This window comes from Cololabis saira, chromosome 21 (assembly GCF_033807715.1).
Source record: "Cololabis saira isolate AMF1-May2022 chromosome 21, fColSai1.1, whole genome shotgun sequence".
Lineage (NCBI taxonomy): Eukaryota > Metazoa > Chordata > Actinopteri > Beloniformes > Belonidae > Cololabis > Cololabis saira.
Window position 1 is genome coordinate 5,335,583 of NC_084607.1, and position 13,904 is coordinate 5,349,486.

Genomic DNA, 13,904 nt, shown 5'->3' on the forward strand with positions numbered 1-13,904 from the left:
CACCAAACCACAGCTGACAACGAAGAGAGACACATATAGAGACACAATTAATAAATGCAGGTCCCAAATAAACCCCCATTCCTTTTGGTGTTTTACGCAGTACTGGAGTTGAGGGGGGATGAGGGGGGATGGCATCCCCCCCTGAAATAAAAACAGTAAAAATCATCCCCCCTGTAAAACTGCCATCCCCCCTTTCCATCCCTTATGTCATTTCATCAATGAATGTGGTTTTACTGCTATTTCAACATTTAGAGTCATCACCAGAAAAATAACACCAGAAAAATAACTTATTTGACAATTTTCACCTGTTCCAAGTAAATTTTCACTTGAAATAAGTAGGAAAATCTGCCAGTGGGACAAGATTTATCTTTTTATTACAAGCAAAAAAATCTTGTTCCACTGGCAGATTTTTCTACTTATTTTAAGTGAAAATCTACTTGAAACAGGTGAAAATTGTTGTTTTTTTCCAGTGATGAGTCTTGTTTTAAGTGTAATAAGATTTTTTTACTAAAATGAGACATTTTAACTAGAAATAAGACAAATATTCTTGTTAAGATTGTGAGTTTTTGCAGTGATCCATTTTACTTATCCTGTGAAGGACAGAGTCATATTGATAAGTTCAGAAAAGTGTTTTTTATTGTTGTGTTTTGATGTATTTGATGTAAGCCCAGTGGATATTTAAAGCTTACAGAAGGCTGCATTTAACTGCTGCTATGTCATTCCTGCAGTATTTCTGCAGGAGTTTTGGTCACTGCTATTATTTGTAATATATTATATTATTTGTAATCAGCACAAATTATCTGTCCCCATATGATAAAATCCACCATCCCCCCTGATTTTATTTTACAACTCGAGTACTGGTCACAATTAATAAACGCAGGTCCCAAATAAACGCCCATTTGGTGTTTTACCGTATTTACATTTAAATAGTATAACTTTATTAAATAAAATAGTATTAAATGAACTGATGTGAAAATCCTACCTGTAAATATTCATCTTTATTGAACCAGCGCGTGCAGGATGACGTCACCGCCTCGTGCGGCCTGATGACATTGATGAGAAACAGCTGCTGCTGCTGAAGCCACGCCCCTTCCGGTTCCCTTTTCTGATTGGTTGGTGACAAAAAACTGCTCCAGGGTACAAAAGTCAAACAAATAAAAAGTTGCTCTCAGTGTGGCGGTAACCATGACAACCGGTGGACTTTCACTGATGCTTTTACACGGTTTATGCCTGAAAAACAGACCAGTCACAGCCTTCAGGGTAAAAGAGAGGTTTATTTGTACCAGCAGCTCAGCGATATTACACAGTAATAGTCCGTCCACGACCAGAACCAACCACGAGTCACAGTCCAGCCCAGATCAGTACTTTTTCTGAGGTAATAATGCAGCCGTTGGTGTGTAATTGGTGATGGGTCAAAAGCAGAGGACACATTTCCCCCAAGGGGATTCAGAGAGTATGCATATATGTATATATCTTTGTTCATTCTTGCATAAAGTATTTAACACTCAACATTTCTGCTGGTTTATTGAGGAGACGACTGAATTCCAGTGGATCAACAGACAATCATTTAAAAATACATTGCATCCGTCTGGTGTAACAAACATCAAACAGGATAAAGACGCAGTTTTTTTTTTTCATCCACACTAATGTTCCATTCGGACATTTGATTAAAAAGATTTGATTGCATGATTGCACAAAGGAGACGCCACAGCACCGGTAAATACAGCACGAAGGGTCATGCAACAACGTGCCCGGGTGAAGAGGAACGTGAGGAACATGAGGAACCCACAGCACGTCGCATTCACCCCGTCACAGCTTCAGCAGCAGGAACACCACGAGACGACAGCCAGAAATCCCCCCCGAGCCCTTGAGTTTGAGCCTCTTCCTCCTCTTCCTCCTCCTCCTCCTCCTCCTCCTCCTCTTCCTCCTCCTCCTCCTCCTCCTCACTTCTTCTGGCAGTAGCTCTGGTAGTTGCTGCAGGCCTTCTGCATGTCCGTTAAGAAGCCCGGGACCCCGCTCTGCTCCAGAAAACAAACACAAACAAACACATATGGAGAGTGTGTCACAGAAAAGCCGATCAACACAGCTCAGAAGATCACCAATCAACAAGGAATACAGACACTGTAAATATCATTCTACTCTGCCTTGCTTTTATTTCTATTTTTAATTAATTTTAATTAATTTTACATGGTCCCTCTCAAATAAAATGTAAGAAAGAAAGAGATATTATAAGAAATGAAAACTAGATAAGAACTAAACTCCCTAGAACAGGGATGCACCTTTATGCTACTACCAAACCTTTCCAGGAGGTGTAAAAAGACAAAGCAAAACAAAAGGGGAAAGAGGAACGTAAAACCAAACTTTAGCATTAGATAAAAGATGGTCGTTCCAGTGTGATAAACATAATCCATCTATCCCAGGGGTCTGCAACACAAAATGTTGAAAGAGCCATATTGGACCAAAAACACAAAAAAATGTCTGGAGCCGCAAAAAATGAAAAATCTTGTATAAGCCTTAGAATGAAGGCAACACATGCTGCATGTATTTATATTAGTTAAAACTGGGGGAAGATTTTTTTTTCATTATGCACTTTGAGAAAAAGGTCGAAATTTCGAGAAAAAAGTCTAAATGTCAAGATTAATGTTGAAGTACAATCTTGAGAAAAAAGTCGAAATGTCGAGAAAAAAGTCGAAATGTCGAGATTAAAAAGGAAGGTAAAAAAGAAAAAAGGAAAAAAAGAAAAAAAAAAGGAAGAAAAAAAGAAAAGAAAAAAAAGAAAAAAGAAGAAAGAGAAAAAAAAGAAGAAAAAAAGAAAAGAAAAAAAAGAAAAAAGAAGAGAAAAAAAGAAGAAAAAAAGAAAAGAAAAAGGAAAGGAAAAAAAAGGTCAAACATTTTTGAAAAAGCTCCAGGGAGCCACTAGGGCGGCGCTAAAGAGGAGCCGCGGGTTGCCGACCCCTGATCTATCCCATCTTTTCAAAAACACTCCTTATTGCAATCTTATGACAAAGGTAATTATTTCCCTCTTAAAAACATCATAAATGATGTCTATCCACTCATCCACCGTAGGTTTCTTTCTATCCTAGTCTATTCTAGCGTCATGAGCGAACTCCAGAGGCCCCGCCTGGGGGGCATCACGGAGGGGGGGGGGGGCTGCTGGCGTCATCTTGCAACACATCTGCAAACAATAACACAGGGAAAGCAGGGCCGAACCCGTTCAGGGCCCGGATCCAAACCCCCGTCAGAGACGGACTTCGGCGGGCCGGCCGAGAACACGTGTTCACTTCAGAGACGCTGACGTGCCAGAGCTTTACGCGTCGCTCTTAATCAGAGACTGGAAATGACGGCGGGCGAGTCCGGAGGCTTTAGCAGCTGCGAGTGACTCACGGGAAGTCTTTCAAACCCAGTCTGGACTGTGAAACATCCCAGAATGAAGCGGTTTAACATGAACCGAAGTCGTCTAAATCGACTATCCATCACGGCCGAGCTCAGAGCCGTGTCGGGAGCCCACTTCATCACGCTTTATCGCGAGTTCCCTCCATCATTTCTAACATGGAAGAGGAGTATGTGAGCGGGGCCTCTACCCATAAGGCTTTGTTTAGCTGTCATGACTGAAACTCGAATCCATCATTGTTTAACATCTGTTTCACTGTTTTTCTGAGAGGGTTTCAATCAACGTTTGGCCGGCTGGAGGCAAATAAACAGTTCCATGATGGTTTGGATCAAAATCTCCATCATGGGGCGAGTCAGGGGCGAGTCATCTCAGTACCGGGCGGCTTGTTGAGGCTTATAAGTTACACTCTGATTGGCCAGTGAATCTGGAATTAGGTGTGAGGTTAATTGCGATAATTACGATCCTGCAGAACAATGCTAAAGATCGGGTCAGGGGTGAAGAAGACCGCAGCCTTCAAACAAAAGGAGGACCAGATAGATGGAGGTCTGGACAGAACCAATGAGCTGAACACATTATTCAGACCTTCAGACCTCTACAGGAGACACTTCAGACCTCTACGGGAGACCCTTCAGACCTCTACGGGAGATCCTTCAGACCTCTACAGGAGACACTTCAGACCTCTACGGGAGACCCTTCCGACCCATAAAGGGAGGTTCTTCGGACCTCTACGGGAGACTCTACATACCTCTACGGGAGATCCCTCAAACCTCTACGGGAGACCCTTCAGACCTCTACGGGAGATCCTTCGGACCTCTACGGGAGACTCTTCCGACCTCTACAGGAGATCCTTCAGACCTCTACGGGAGATCCCTCAGACCTCTACGGGAGACCCTTCGGACCCATAAAGGGAGGTTCTTCGGACCTCTACGGGAGATCCTTCCGACCTCAAAGAGAGATCCTTCAGACCTCTACGGGAGACCCTTCGGACCTCTACGGGAAATTCTTCAGACCTCAATGGGAGAGCCTTCAGACCTCTACGGGAGATCCTTCCGACCTCAAAGGGAGATCCTTCAGACCTCTACGGGAGACACTTCAGACCTATAAAGGGAGATCCTTCAGACCTCTACGGGAGATCCTTCAGACCTCTACAGGAGACACTTCAGACCTCTACGGGAGACCCTTCAGACCTCTATGGGAGACTCTTCCGACCCATAAAGGGAGGTTCTTCGGACCTCTACGGGAGACTCTACATACCTCTACGGGAGATCCCTCAAACCTCTACGGGAGATCCTTCCGACCTCTACGGGAGACCCTTCAGACCTCTACGGGAGATCCTTCAGACCTCTACGGGAGATCCTTCAGACCTCTACGGGAGACACTTTAGACCTCTATGGGGGAGATCCTTCAGACCTCTACAGGAGATCCTTCAGACCTCTACGGGAGACTCTTCAGACCTCTACAGGAGATCCTTCAGACCTCTACGGGAGACTCTTCAGACCTCTACGGGAGACACTTCAGACCTATAAAGGGAGACACTTAAGACCTCTACGGGAGACTCTTCAAACCTCTACGGGAGACTCTTCAGACCTCTACGGGAGATCCTTCAGACCTCTACGGAGACCCTTCAAACCTCTACGGAAGGCTCTTCTGACCCATAAAGGGATATCCTTCAGACCTCTACGGGAGACACTTCAGACCTCTACGGGAGACCATTCAGACCTCTACGGGAGACTCTTCCGACCTCTACGGGAGACAATTTAGACCTATAAAGGGAGATCCTTCAGACCTCTACGGGAGATCCCTCAGACCTCTACGGAAGACACTTTAGACCTATAAAGGGAGACTCTTCAGACCTCTACGGAAGATCCTTCAGACCTCTACGGGAGAACCTTCAGACCTCTACGGGAGATCCTGTTGACAAATATATTTAGGGGGTAACCTGAGCACTAACCCCCCCCTGGTGAGCATTTGTATGTAACTGGCTGGGATTCAGAGCATTCCCCTCTTTTGCTACAACACTGACGTTAGTTACACTTCGTTTGTCTAAGTGAGGAAATTCCTTGCATGCCCCCCCCCCCGGACTTAAAAGATTAATCTAGTTTAATGAGGTTGAGGGTTTTATGTAACAGTCTAAGTCTTTTGCACATTTGCTGTATAAATGGCGAAGAGATTAATTTGCTGACGCGGTGCACGAAGCCGCGCATGAGCGCACTCACCTTGGCCGCCCAGTTCACCAGCCACGTCGGGATCATACCGCCGGGGTTGTCGAAGTAGTTCATGAACACTGAAACACAGCAGAGTCTGTTTTCACACGAGAGCTGCGACTGGAGATCGACTGGTTAGTGTTCAAGAAACTAAAAAAAACAAAACATGCACAGTTTCATATATAAAAGGGCTGCAGCACGTTTTGACATGTTTTTAAGCTTTAAACTAAATTATATGAGAAAAAAAACGATTTAATAGTACTTACCTGATTCAAAATCTCACTATGAACTATCAAAATATATAACGACAGCCGGTAAATGTCCACATTTAAGGACTGGAATTGGACAACGCTTGTTTAAAGGGTTAATAAAACAGATAATCGCAGTAGCCTAGTCTTAATTCAGTTTTAGAGACCTGGAATGGTTGCTGTTTGTGTCTCTGCCTGTTGCTGTGTCTGTTTGTTTGTGTTCTCTCTTGCAGATTCCAAAGGCTTGTGGGGTTTCCTGTTTCTCTCATTTCAGATTTGCAGCGGTTGCCACCCCTCAACACCCCCCCCCAACTTACACCACCTATATGTGAGGGTGCTTTCAGACCTGTGGCCCGTTTGTTTTGTTCCGATTCAGGGGCTAAATCGATACAGTTGTCTCGTTTTTCGTTTTTCGTTTTTCGTTTGTGGCGTTTGTCTTCACAAGAAAACCGTCTGTAGCGGTTCAAAGCTGTTTACAAATGCAATGCCATGAAGCAACTGTTCTCTCATTGGTCAGAAATGAACGTGGAAGGAGTTTCCTCTTCCGTACCCCGGGAAAAACAACAACTATGGAGCATCGTAAGCGAGTGTGGCTAGTTTGTTACTGTATGTTTCTCTGTGGATTATGTTCTCACTGCAAACGAACCGCTCCAGGTCTGGAATGGAAGCGAGCCGAGACCAACTCTCCTAGGCGATCTCGGCTAGGGCTGCGACGTTGTCGACAAAAATCGAAAATCAAAATTGTCGACAATGAATTCCATTGTCGACAATTGTCGGCAAACTTGTTTTTCCAATGGAGGGAGGCGTCTCACTTCAATACAATCTGCCGAGAGTCGCGCATGCACGATAGCGTCTCAGCGCAGCTGCGGGTAATAAAACTTCAAAAGTTTGGGAGCATTTTAGCCTCGATACGGCGAATAAAAAGATGACTTGCAAGGTTTGCAAAGCCGACGTTGCTTTTCACGGGAGCACGTCGGTAATGCATTTGAAGAGAAAGCACGTTGGAGTGTTGAACGAAACAGACTCGCCTTGGTAAGATATTAAGCCTATTTTCATTTGTTAAATTAATTTGTTTCATTCGTTAACTTTGTTTATTTCATGTTATTTATTAGTATTATTTGAGCCACTCACAGCCTACTCTCGTTATAACCTCAATCACATAATTGATGCAGCGCGAAAGGCGAAAAAGCTTGTGTGATAATGACAATGATGGATTTGCATCTAACTTTCAGTCAGGTGACCTATGAACTGTCAATTATCCATCAAACTCCACAATGATCATGTTAACATTAAATCAGATAGATTTGTCTGGACATTTCTCTTGCGGGACGGGGGAAGACACTAAATCAATGCATATTATTGTGCGCCGTGCGGGCATGATTTCTCAAAGTTTAGCGGATGTGGGCGGGAGCGAGATGAAGAAAACAGTCCCGCTATATCAGGGCTCTAGTACCATCTTTCTTGTGTTTATTATCATTTGCCACATAATTAAAGCAACCTCATACTAAATTTTAAAAAAAATTACTATTTATCCGATTAGTCGACTAATCGTTTCAATAGTCGGTGACTAGTCGACTATTAAAATAGTCGTTAGTTGCAGCCCTAATCTCGGCTCGCTTGTTTTGTCCCGCATCCGAACGCGATTGCTGTGTTCACATGTACCAGGGGTCGGCAACCCAAAATGTTGAAAGAGCCATATTGGACCAAAAACACAAAAAACAAATGTGTCTGGAGTCGCAAAAAATGAAAAGTCTTGTATCAGCCTTAAAATGAAGGCAAATGGTGAAAGGTGAAATATTGAGAAAAATGTCAAAATGTTGAGAAAAAAGTCAAAATTTTGAGAAAAAAGTCAAAATGTTAAGGAAATAGTCAAAATTTTGAGAAAAAAGTCGAAATGTCGAGAAAAAAGTCAAAATGTCGAGAAAATTTTCAAAATGTCGAGAAAAAAGTCAAAATTTCGAGAAAAAAGTCAAAATTTCGAGAAAAAAGTCAAAATTTCGAGAAAAAGTCGAAATGTTGAGAAAAAAGTCGAAATGTCGAGATTAAAAAGGAAAGGAAAAAGGAAGAAAAAAAGGAAAAAAAGTAGAAAAAAGGAAAAAAAAAAGGTCAAACATTTTTGGAAAAGCTTCAGGAGCCACCAGGGCGGCGCTTAAGAGCCGCAGGCGGCTCTAGAGCCGCGGGTTGCCGAGCCCTGACATATACCAAACGAACCGATCTTTATGGGGAAACTCTCCCTGTTTTGGAACAACTGCTCCAAACGGGACAGGTGTGAAAGCACCCTAAGAGGGCTACACATATGTTTTAAAAAAGAAAAAAAAAAGAAAAAAAAAGATTAAAGAGATTAAGAAAGAAGTTGCTAAAACTGTCACCTTTAGTTCCACTGGAGCCGTCGGTCTCCATGGCGACGCTCTGTTTGTAATCTTTGACCCGCAGCACGCCGCTCTTCTCGGCGCACGGCGTCTCCTGGGAACTCCTGGCCAGGATGACCCGGATCTTCCTGCCGTCCACGTCCAGGTCCCTCCGCTCCCGCACGTAGACGTACTGAGGTCGGCGGCGTTAAGGGCCGTCGGCCGAGAAACCTGAACACCTGAACACTGAGGTCCAGAGGGATTAAAGCTCAAGGATACGTCTCTGTTGGACAGGGGGAACGGGTACTTCACCTCCCAGTAGATGGCCGGCTGGCCGCTGAAGTCCTGCTCATACAGCTCTGAACAAACACAAGTACATGCTTGGAAATGAAAACAGCTTTAATTCCTAATAAATAAATGCCTTATTTTTGTGAAACCTTTGAACTTAAAGCTAAAAGTGGTCACATTTTCATTAATTTATTTAAAATGTGTTTAAAAATCAAAGAAACCCTGTCCATCATTGTCCAAATAGTTCTAGATCAGGGGTCGGCAACCCAAAATGTTGAAAGAGCCATATTGGACCAAAAACACAAAAAACAAATACGTCTGGAGCCGCAAAAAATGAAAAAAATTGTATAAGCCTTAGAATGAAGGCAACACATGCTGCATGGATCTATATTAGTTATAACTGGGGGGAGATTTATTTTTCATTATCCACTTTGAGAAAAAAGTCGAAAAAAAAGTTGAAATGTCGAGATTAATGTTGAAGTACAATTTTTAGAAATATGTCGAAATGTCGAGAAAAAAGTTGAAATTTTGAGAAAAAAGTTGAAATTTTGAGAAAAAAGTTGAAATGTCGAGAAAAAAGTCCAAATTTGGTGAAAAAAGTGGAAATGTTGAGATTAATGTTGAAGTACATTCTCGAGAAAAAAGTCAAAATGTCAAGAAAAGTCAAAATTTCGAGAAAAAAGTCAAAATGTCGAAATTAAAAAGGAAAGGAAAAAGGAAGAAAAAATAGATAGATAGATAGATAGATAGATAGATAGATAGATAGATAGATAGATAGATAGATAGATAGATAGATAGATAGATAGATAGATAGATAGATAGATAGATAGATAGATAGATAGATAGATAGATAGATAGATAGATAGATAGATAGATAGATAGATAGATAGATAGATAGATAGATAGATAGATAGATAGATAGCTCTCGTTTGCAAAGAAAAGACAAAAGAAAAGAAGAGCAACAGCAACTATACACTAAAATACAATAAAATAAAAAAAATGCATCTAAACTCAAAGGCAGACTTGATCCAAAACCACAAACTGGATCCTATGGGGGAAAATAAACTACTTAAACTACCACAAATATAGATCTACGTCTGAAAATAAAGAAGCACATGTTTTATTTACGCTACACACTCGAGCTACGACGCGTTACCTGCCCGTTACTGCAGATGTGCATGAAAACAAAGAAAGATTTTAAAGAGACAAATCAACCAAAAATTTGGAAACATAAGGAATCTGTTTTAATAAAGTTAATTCTGTCCATGGATTTATAATTTCATTTTCTAATTCTTTTTGTCCAACCAAAATTTTTTAGGTTTCTTTCATTACTTTACATGTTTCGGCGATAAATGACGGGTCACAAACACAATCTTATGTAGGCCTGTGTTGGAAAAAATAGATTTTCCGATTCTACTGTAAATCGATTCTCATATTAATTCCTAAAAATCGATTCGTATGTCTAAAGATTGATTTTTTTTCATCATTATTTTATTTTTATTTATTTATGTTTATTTGATATGGACATAGCAATTACATTGGACAAACCAGATGCATTGTTTAAGTGTTTTAGCACAAGTGCTAATTCGCAACACTTTATAGGCAGCTTTTGAAAAGAATAAAGAGCATTAAAATATTAAGATAACAAGAATTGGGAAAAAATAAAATAAAAATAAAATAAATAAATGAAAAATGAAAAAAAACAAAAAACAAAAAAACAATTGGAAAGGAAATCAAAGATCTCAAAGATTATTATATTACAACCTTTGGTATTTTTTTGTTTATGCTCAAAAAACAAATGTTTTGTTGGACAGGAGAATAACTGGTGCCATGTTTTAGCCTTTAAGTATGTTTAAAAGTATGAAAAAATGTTTTCAGTTAGTTTTCAAGTATTCAGTTATAATTGCATAAATTGTCTATATTTCATTACTTTATATACTGTCTTGGGGTTACATTTGTATAAAATGCTAAAAAGCAAATTCTCAAAAATGTTTAAATCGAAATAGACCGAAAATGGAAAAAAATAAAAACAGAATGTGGGGAAAAATAAAACTGATTTCATTCGTCCTCTGTTTGTTTCTATTTCTAGTTCTATCAGCATTCTGGGAGCTGATTGGTCCTTACAGCATCATTAACTGCAATACCTGCTGTTGAATCTCAATATAATACTAGTATTAAAATGTTGCATAACTACAGTCATATAATTCATGCAACAGCTCAAAAAACTGTTTTTATAACACTAACCCAAATCAATATCGGAATCAAATCGGATCAAATCGTGATAATCGATTCTGAATCTTAAGAATCCGAATTGACTCGATTCTTGACATTTGAATGGATCCCCAGCCCTAATCTTATAACTCTGACAAAGGCGAAAGGAATCGCCGGAACATGTAAGGTCATTAAAAAACCTAAAAAATGTTTGTCGGACAAAAATAATTGGAAAGATTAAATAATGAATCTGTGATTTGGACGGTGAAGACTTTTACCTTTCACGTAAGTATCCCAGTGTTTCCGGTACTTCAGGTCCATGTAGACGTCTGCACACAGGTCGGCGTCGCAGCCGGCCAGAACGCCGAAGATCTTGTACTCGTAAAGTCCGGTTTCCTGCAGAAAACACATGTAAGTTCTCCCCAAACCAGCCGCTCTGACTCCAAAACCTCCATCATCAAGTATTTGTTGCAGCAAGCCTCCAAAGAAAACACACATGTGTCCCAGGGCAGGAAGTGCAGCACGACAAGGAGGCTGACGGATGTTTCTGCTCATATTCCTGTAATCTGTACATGATAAAAGGTCATTCTGTCTCTATTATGACTTCTTTACTCACAACAAATGTCTTACTTTATCCATAACAGGAAAAACATTAGTCGAGACACAGTCCAGGGGGACAGAAGACTCATCTAGGATGATTAAATGTGCACTTTTATCCATGTTTACTCTGGTTTCTGGATTTCTTTGAGGAGTTTGCTGCTGCAGTTCATTTTGACTCGATAAACTATTGCTTTTTGCGGTGATTAAAACACTAAAGATACACTTTTTTGTGTTTATTATTTTTTCTCTTGTACATTGCTCATTTTTCTACATTTTATATTGCTCTTTTTTTTATTATTTAGCTATTTATTGGTTATTTATATTTACATTTTTTGTATAAACCGTTGAGCGTGTGTGTGTTTGGCTGCTGCACGATTGAATTTCTCCTCTGGGAGATCAATAAAGTCTTCAATTCAATTCAATTCAATTCAATTCAATTCAATTCTATTCTATTCTATTCTATTCTATTCTATTCTATTCTATTCTATTCTATTCTGATCTTAGGATTTGGGAGTTGTCGCGTGTCAGGTTTTGAACAGGTTACATGTCAGAAACAATCTGGATCTGGAAATACTGGTTGTACAAGGGTTAGGGTGCAAGTAAATAATTGTCTTAACTTGAAATGTTAAATGTTCACAAATATTTGAAATGGCCTGGAAATATCACAGGAGTGGCTATTATAATTCTCTACAATGCTATAAACAACAGATTTAATACTTGTTTTATGGGACCTTTAGAATAAGAAGTACATCATCCTTTTTGACAAAAAAGAAGATAATTCTGTCATTTTTATTAATTCATGTTCACAAAAATGAGAACAGCATCAGAATGAATTTAAACAATAGTCATTTGCATCATAGGTAAGAATAAACTAAATAAATATGTGTGGAGGTTTGGGGTAACACCTATAAAACAAATATAAACCCTATTTTCTTATTACAGAAAAGAGCTTTAAGGATAATTAATAGATCTGATTATGAACCAACAAATAATCTCTTTATTAAATATAATAATCTAAATAGTAGAGCAGAAAACTGTTTTATTTGCCTTTGAAGCCCAGCAGAAACTGCTTCCAAACTGCATTCAGGATTTGTTCCAGATAAAAGAAACGACGACAGCAAGAACTAATATTAAAAAGAGATGTACATCAATTAAGGAAAGAGAAATATGGAATAATTGTGACAACGACCTAAAAATGAGCAGTTCTATCTACAAGTTTAAGGAAATGTTTAAAGAAAATATTGTAAATAAATATAAAACACTAACTATAAAGTATATTATCAAAAACATTCTAGAATGTGAAACGTCAATTTTATATTTTGTCTTATTAATTTTTGTCTTCTTTATGTTTGTTTCCACGGATTAATGCACTGTAAAACCTGATAAATTAGTTGAACTCGAACTGTTTGAGGAAACCGATTGCCTAAAACCATTTAAGTTTATTAACTCAAACAATTCAAGTGTAAAAAAATATTCAATTGAGGTTCAAGTAACTCAAATATTTATTGTTAAGGTAACTTGGTTAAATAAATTTGATAGTACCATTTCATTCAGTAAACTGAACTTAAAACTAATACGTATTATACACTCATATGCAGTATTTCCTTCAGACTTAATTAAAGGGGTTGATTGTATTAATTTGCATCAAGCCAGACTAACTTAATTGAATCTTCTTCACATAAATGTTAGCACTTAAGTTCAAGTTACTCAGTTTTATTCCTCTAAATTAAATGATCACATTCTAGTGGTCACAACTTCTAGCTCCTCAATTCATTTTAGGAAACCGATTGCCTTAAACCATTTTAGTTGTCATAACTTAAATAACTCAACTTTAAGTTGCTTTAACACAATACAAACACAGACATCTTATACCAGCTTCAAACATTTATTTAATTCATTTTTGAGTTATCTTAACTGATGGCAATGAGTGACCACAACTTTTTCCAAAGTTTAAGTTATTTCAGCTTACTTCTGTTATTAAGATGTACTGTTAGGTTTTACAGTGTAGCTAATGTTTCATATTTAAGCTGATCACAAGAGAAAAAGGGGATAAACTACGACTTCAGCCTACACCTTTTCGGCAAAAGCAATGTTTATTTTACTTTTTTCATTTTTGTTTTGTAAAATAACTTTTACAATGACCGAAATAAAGACAATTCATTCATTCATTCATTCATTCATTCATTCATTCATTCATTCATTCATTCATTCATTCATTCATTCATTCATTCAAATAGTTCTAGTTCCTAGTGCTGGGAAGGGGCGAGGCTTCGCCTGGTTGTGGGCGTGGCTACAAATGAGGAAGTTCCACATATTAATGTCTATTTCTATTTCTATTTCAATAATAGTAATAATTAAATCAGATGACAGCTGTGGTCGGGGGTTGGTGTGAAGCATCGATGATGATATGTGTGGGTCCCCCCTCCCCCCGTCGCCATGGCAACCGTACCTGGTCCAGGAGGCGGTAGATGCGGACCCCCATGGTCTCGGTGAACAGCTCCCATCCTTCCACCCGCGGCTCGTCCAGCTCCGACCAGGCGGCCTGGAAGTTTTCATCCGAGAACCGCAGCGACATGACGGGCTGTCGGGCTGCTGCTGTCACGAGAGACGGACG

At 39.5% G+C, this 13,904-nt stretch overlaps 1 protein-coding gene across 1 annotated transcript; it reads right to left on the bottom strand.

Annotated features, from left to right (window-relative positions):
- Positions 1 to 1,908: 1,908 nt before the first annotated feature.
- LOC133422256 (phosphatidylcholine transfer protein-like) lies at positions 1,909 to 13,904 on the bottom strand. Its single transcript, XM_061712206.1, has 6 exons — positions 13,740 to 13,904; positions 10,969 to 11,086; positions 8,471 to 8,550; positions 8,213 to 8,384; positions 5,608 to 5,675; positions 1,909 to 2,018 (listed from the first exon to the last, which is right to left on the bottom strand). The coding sequence occupies exons 1-6, from the start codon at positions 13,863 to 13,865 to the stop codon at positions 1,944 to 1,946; spliced, it is 639 nt and encodes a 212-aa protein (XP_061568190.1). The 5' UTR covers positions 13,866 to 13,904; the 3' UTR covers positions 1,909 to 1,943.

Coding starts and splice junctions, on each gene's coding strand:
- LOC133422256 (XM_061712206.1), bottom strand. CDS start 13,865: ATGTCGCTGCGGTTCTCGGATGAAAACTTCCAGGCCGCCTGGTCGGAG. Junction 8,385..8,470: donor TCCCCCTGTCCAACAGAGAC/GTATCCTTGAGC, acceptor CGCCGACCTCAG/TACGTCTACGTGCGGGAGCG. Junction 2,019..5,607: donor TGGTGAACTGGGCGGCCAAG/GTGAGTGCGCTC, acceptor TTTCTGGAGCAG/AGCGGGGTCCCGGGCTTCTT.